General features: G+C 48.9%; 1 protein-coding gene across 1 annotated transcript in view; it reads right to left on the bottom strand.

The window, feature by feature from the left end:
- The window catches only part of ARL5A (ADP-ribosylation factor-like 5A), a 6814-nt gene extending 1294 nt beyond the window's left edge, over positions 1–5520 (bottom strand). Inside the window, exons 1-3 of the mRNA XM_009072401.1 lie at positions 5465–5520; positions 2729–2876; positions 1350–1433 (exon numbers count right to left, since the gene is read on the bottom strand). Of these exons, the coding sequence (XP_009070649.1) occupies positions 1350–1433; positions 2729–2872 (228 nt within the window). The 5' untranslated portion in view covers positions 2873–2876; positions 5465–5520. The remainder of the gene's footprint in view (positions 1–1349; positions 1434–2728; positions 2877–5464) is intronic.
- Positions 5521–6370: the final 850 nt, after the last annotated feature.

The following is a 6370-nucleotide window of genomic DNA, read 5'->3' as shown; positions in this document are numbered from 1 at the left end:
GAAGTCAAGGGAACAGGTTAGCAGGAGGGAAAGGTTTTCAAGGAGCAAAGAAAAGGTATTTGAGATAAATATTTGACTTTCATTTGTTTGTACATATTGTTGCTCTCCCTGAATGTCACAGCCATGTCCTGAGAGAGAGTGGGACAGCCTGGGAACATCCTGCCGTGCCACAGCACTGGGAGATGGGGCAGGAATCTTCTCCCAGCATGGAGCAAGAGCTCAGCTGCCTGGAGTTCCACTTTCCAGATGGCAAACTCAGTTCTTTAACAACTTCTGCAGCTTCCTTTATAGGTCAGGAAAGAGAAGTTGCAGATTTTGGGGCAGCCTGCAGAGTCCATCCCTAAAAACCTAACTGCCTGGGTGACACCAGTGCCTCTGTGCCACATTTAACACTCCACAGCCTGACCCGCTTTGTTAGGATTTGCTTTGTTCAACACGGTTTAAACACCAAAACATCAGCAACTGCAGGTTCTAGGCAAATCCCTCGTTTTTCCTCAAGGGATACCCAAAGGCAGGCTTAGCCCTTCTCGCAGCCTCCTGAACTGTGGTTAAATACAGAGAGAGTATTTTGGGACATAATGCCATGATTTTTATGCAGGTTTTTTTCATCCTGACACTTCAGTTTGGAAGCTGAGCATCATCCCATACACACTGAGCCAGTTTGTGACATTCAGGTCATGCCATAGGTGCTGCCTGGCCTACCCATCAGCCCAGGATTTGGGACTCAGAGAGAGCTCAGGTTTAGGTCTGACCCAGGGCTCAGGTTTGGAGGGTGTTGATAAGGCAGCAAGTTGCACTCTCAGCCCGTGATTCCAAGCACACATTAGAGCCATGGCAGCTGTATCCACAGGCTCTGTCTCCTCACTTTTACAGCCACGAGACCCATTATTCACATACAACATTATTAAGGTTGTATATGTTCACTGGGAACAGAAGACATCAGGTAATCATGAGGCTCTCAAAAAGAGTGAGTTATTGCAGCAACCAATGCTTTTTTTACAAAGGTTCTCATTTGATTTTAGCATGGATTGAAGCATAAACCCACAGAAGTCATTCACAGGCCCTAACTGCAGTTACCCCAAAGCACTCAGAAGGTAGCAAACTGCTTGTGTGGAGTTCTCTTCAATAGTTTGGTGTTTTGTTAGGAGCTTCACAGAGCAGGAACAAACTAGCTCTGCTACAGCACTACCCACAACTGGGAGAGCTGATGGTAAGAGTTTGCCACTCTCCACCCTGGTCTGACTCCAGTTAGCAGGTGTGAGAACCACAGCAGCACGTGAATCTGCTTCCCTTAACATGTATCCTACAGATCTCACCCCCAATAAGCATCAGACACAGAGCCCACTCACCTCATGTGCTAACATTTTGTACAGTTCTTCTTTAGTCACAGAAATCCTCTCTCTGTCTGTGCTGTCCACAACAACTATCACAAACTGTAAAGAGGGAGAAATGATTAGTCAGAGAACAAACTCTTCCTGTGTAGCCAAACCTTTCTGGCCACACAGGTGTCAGCAGAACAGGTGAGTGTTCCCAGCACATTATCCAGACAGTCAGATGGATTATATTATCCCTAGCCCAGATATTCTCAGCTGGATTAGCAGGTATCTATTCCAGCCCGAGAGGGTGACCCACAGCCCTGGTTCACAGCTGGTGCTGTGGTTTGTGTACAAACACCGCTCTGACCCAGATCTGAACTTTCTGTTCTCCAGTTTTAAGTGTAAAATTCATCCTGAAACAAGTGAATTCTCTGTAACCTCAGATCTGGCTTGGTTCTTTGCTAGGCCTAACTGAGGCATCACACAGATCCCTCACACGATTTGCTGGACCTTTAAAAACATCAACTGTATCAATTTTCTTCCTCTAGCTCACAAACTAACACGCAAATAGGTATTTGTAAGGGATTTAGAAGCTCCAAACTCTGAGGACACACAAACTCTGAGGATCACAGAATCATTTAGGCTGCAAAAGACCTCTAAGAGGTCACAGCACCTCATAAGGATAATTATTATAGGTAATTCTTATAAAAATACCTTTTTTTAAACCCATATTTGATGACACACAGGAAACCTTGATTTAAAGCAGCATTTTTATCAAGGTATGTGCTTGATAAAGTTTATATATGCTGCAAGTTCACTGCTGAAGAGTTGTGAAAAGTCTTGGGGTGCTTAAGGCGATTGATTTATAGATTGTGAAGGGGTTGGGACGGACCTTAGGGATGATCCAGCCCCAACCCCTGCCCTGGGCAGGGACACCTCCCACCAGAGCAGGTTGCTCAAGGCTCAGCCAACCTGGCTGTGAACACTGCCAGGGTTGGGGCAGCCACAGCCTCCCTGGGCACCCTGGGACAGGGTCTCACCACACTCACAGGGAAAACTTATGTTCAATATCTAACCTAAATTTCCCTCTTTCAATTTCTCCCCATTGCTCCTTGTCCTGTCCCTGCAGCTCCTAACACAGAGTCCCTCTGCAGCGTCCCTGGAGCCCCTTCAGATCCTGAAATGATGGTAGAACTAACAAGAATGAGCTCCCAGAGCCTTGGAGGAAAACTTTGGTGCTTTCCGTCGTACTCCTGAGGACTTAGACAGGATTTGGAGGACACAAATGGTCATGGATAACATGGAAAGACCAGCAACACCAAGAGCAGCTGAGCAGCCCTACGGCTGCAGACCCCCCCACAAACCCCTCCCAACCCCAGGAACAGCCCCCGCAGCAAGGTGGTGGCCCTGACCTCAGTGTTGGTGTAGTAGGTGTTCCAGGAGGAGCGCAGGGACTCCTGACCCCCGATGTCCCACATGAGGAACCGCGTGTTGTTGACCACGATCTCCTCCACGTTGCTGCCGATGGTGGGAGAGGTGTGCACCACCTCGTTCATGGAGCTGCACAGGGAACAGGAATGGCACACTGCAGAGTCACCTGCACCATCCAGCACCTCAGGGCTCCATACTGACCTACTTCTGCACAACCTACATACACTCCATGGGTACTCCCAGTGGGAGAACGACAGCAAACACTCCTCACGCAGCAGAGACAAGGTTTGATGGTGGAAGGTGAACAAAAATAGGTGAAAATAGCAAGGAAAAAGGACACAGTGAACTATATAACAATCAAATCACAGAGCTGAGACAGTACGCAACCACAGCTATACTACAACTGATGTAATGATAGAGCTGAGAGGGTTTGTGCTCCAGAAGCTGTTGGAAGCACTCAGTTCTTCCCTCTCCAGGCCCATTCTGGCACACATGGGACAGAGCAGTTGTTTTGCTTCAAGAATGTGGTTAAACCACAAGATCTCTAAGGTTTCAGGATGACAACATCTGACCAAACACACCACATCCCTCTCTCCTTCCAGCGCAGGCCACTAAGAGCCTGTTTTCTCCACAGCTCAGTACCTTCCTGTCCTACTCTTCTCCCTCCAGCACAGCCCAAAACACAACATTTTGGAGGCAAAAGCACTCGTTAAATACTTAAAATGTATTGTTTAGAGACCGTGAGTGCAATTTTGCCACCAAACCCACCAGTCTCACATCAGCAGTGATCACCAAACGTGTGCTCTTGGATACTCCTGAAGTTCAAACTGTTTGAACTCTACGGTAACATGTAAAAAAATTATCAGTAGCTTCAGGCCAAACCAACAATCTTCAAAAGAACTTAATTATTTTTAATTCTGATAATCCTGATATGCTTCTTTTCATGACAGATGAACTTTTTGAAGTTCCAACAAAGCTTTTAGTTACAGTGACAGCAATTTGAGGCTTGCAGCAGTGCTGGAATATTTCCTGGAGAAGATATGGAGCCAAGGAGATAAAGGGATGGCCCAGTGGGCTGAAATGCAATCCCAGGTATCCACAGCATTTCACAGGGAACCTTCTCACCACAAACACTTGCAGGCAAACGTGTGAGAAAAAGAGAAGGAGCAGAAGAACCATAAAATCAAATTAAGGATAACCGTGACATGAGTTGCCTGTGGCTGATTGCATATTTAAAACCCAAGCTGCAGCAGAGTTCTTTACATGCTTGGAAGACACATCAGGAATCTCCTTTCCTTGCCTGAACCTGCAGCCTGACCGACTCCAGCTGCTGGGATCTCTCTGTGTGCAATACGATAGGGGGATCCTTCCCTCCTCCCCACTGACATGAGCGTGAAGCTTAACACCATTTCCAGACACCTGATCACCTGCCTGAGGGGAGGGAGAGCTGAGCAAGGGAACAGGATGAAATGAAGGGTCTTGCAAGAGGGAAAAATGGGATGTGCAAGGATAAAGGTGTGGTTAAGGGGAAGCCAGGCAGGAGGAGCAGTCCTAGTCAGACAGAGACAAACAGGAAAGGGGAGTGCAAGAAGAGAGATGGGGAAGTCCTGTGGAGATAAAATGGGTGTTAAAGGAAAAGGAGACATGCAGAGTTCCACTGCGTGAAAGAGAAAAGGAAGCCCTCGGCCTGCAGAAATAAGAAGAACTGAGAGACATTTGTGGAGGAAGTGGGAAGACAGGAGTAGCATTAAAACACACGAGGATGACCCTCAGCTGCAACAGCCCCTGGGCTTGAAACCATCCTTCGTTCTACTTGTGCTTTTCAGAACTCTCACTCCCTATATAAATAGCCACTACTTCATCCTCCACTCTCCCTGTGCAGGGCACAAGGGCTGGAACTGCTGCAGGAGGTTCACGTTTCAGACAGGCACAAGCAGGTCCTAATGGGACAAACCCCAAACATTCCCAGAAAGCGTATCTTAAGTGTAGGATTGGACCAGCATGGCCACATTGAACAGGAATTGCTCCGAGGGCCACATCACTTCAATGGGAAAGGGACCATCTGTTCCTACTCCAAACAGACCTTGAGTCCCCTTGTCCCACCCAAAGCTCCTGAGCCTGCAGAAAGATTTGCACCCTCTTATCAAAAAATGCAGTGGAGGACCCAAGATATGAAGCTCATACAAGCCCCAGGTAAACCAGCAGCAAGGCTAATGCAAGACAAACCCAAGACAGTGCCACCAGTAAAGGCAGAAGGTGCAGGACAGGCTGCCACCACCCAGCTGGGCTGAGCTTTCCTCCCTCATCCCGCACCATCAAAGCACATCTCAGCACACGGGCCACGAGTCACGGCAGGGAGAGGTCAGGCTTCACTGCTCTGCCGCTCACAGAGCAATTTGTTTGGTATTTAAATCAGTTTAGCAACACTCACTGCAATCCTATGCTGTGGAGCTGGCAAAGAACCACCGCGGTGGCACCAGAGGTGGTGGTAGTGAGTAAAGTGGTGATAGCAGATCACCTGATAAATAAAACTCTGATTCATAGAGCAGAGACCTTCCCAAGCCTGGAACACACACTGCCACCTGCAGTGCTCAGTGACCTCCAGCTGATGCTCCCGAAACTAACCAGGACGGCAGCGACAAGTCAGAAGAACACACACCAAACCCAAACCCACACCCCAAACACCCCAGGAAGCATCACCTCCAGGTCATACTTACAATTGGTACAGGATGGTGGTTTTCCCTGCATTGTCCAGGCCGACAATGATCACTTTGTGCTCTGCAATGGAAATACCACTGGTCAGTCACACAGTTCACTCTGGGACAGTTGGCTGTGTTTGGAACAAGTCTGATGCCCTGGTTCCGACCGATTTCCTTGGCAAACAGTGCCCAGGTGCCACGGATAGGTGCTCAGGGGTCACTCTGGGAAGTCTGTGTGGGGAAGTGCACAGCCCTCCTGCTGCTCCAAGCAGGGAAGTGACTGACAGTGTTTCCACATCTACAGGAGCAATTCCTGGAAGATAACACAGGGATGTTTTCCTTCTCTAAGCTACCAGAGAGATGTCAGTCTGGAATCCTCTCCCAAGCTCCTCCAGGTGTTTGCAGCCTGTCCTCTCCAACCCGCCAAGCACCGCAACTCTTCAGAGCACGTGGAAATGTTCACTCCCACTTTATCGTGGCTTTATCACGGCAACAGCTTGAGCTCTTCACACAGAGCAGCTACAAACCACAGCCACACTGATTCGCACCTGTAAGCAGAGAGACCCATTGGCCTCCCCCAGTGTCACCAGTGACCCCCCTGTGCCCTTAGTGTATTTTGTGACCCATCTGTGCCCTCAGTGTATTGTGTGATCCCCCTGTGCCCTCAGTGTATTGTGTGACCCCCCTGTGCCCTCGGTGTATTGTGTGATCCCCTGTGCCCTCGGTGTATTGTGTGTGATTCCCCTGTGCCCTCAGTGTATTGTGTGTGATTCCCCTGTGCCCTCAGTGCCAGCAATGATCCACCTGTGCCCTCGGTGCCAGCAATAATCTACCTGTCCCCTCAGTGTATTGTGTGATTCACCTGTCCCCACGGTGTAACAGGGTGATCCCCTGACCCCCCCAGTGTACTCTGTGTAATCCCCC

Source organism: Acanthisitta chloris, unplaced genomic scaffold, assembly GCF_000695815.1.
Source record: "Acanthisitta chloris isolate BGI_N310 unplaced genomic scaffold, ASM69581v1 scaffold35423, whole genome shotgun sequence".
Taxonomy (NCBI): Eukaryota; Metazoa; Chordata; class Aves; order Passeriformes; family Acanthisittidae; genus Acanthisitta; species Acanthisitta chloris.
This window is presented reverse-complemented; position numbering and strand designations above follow the sequence as displayed.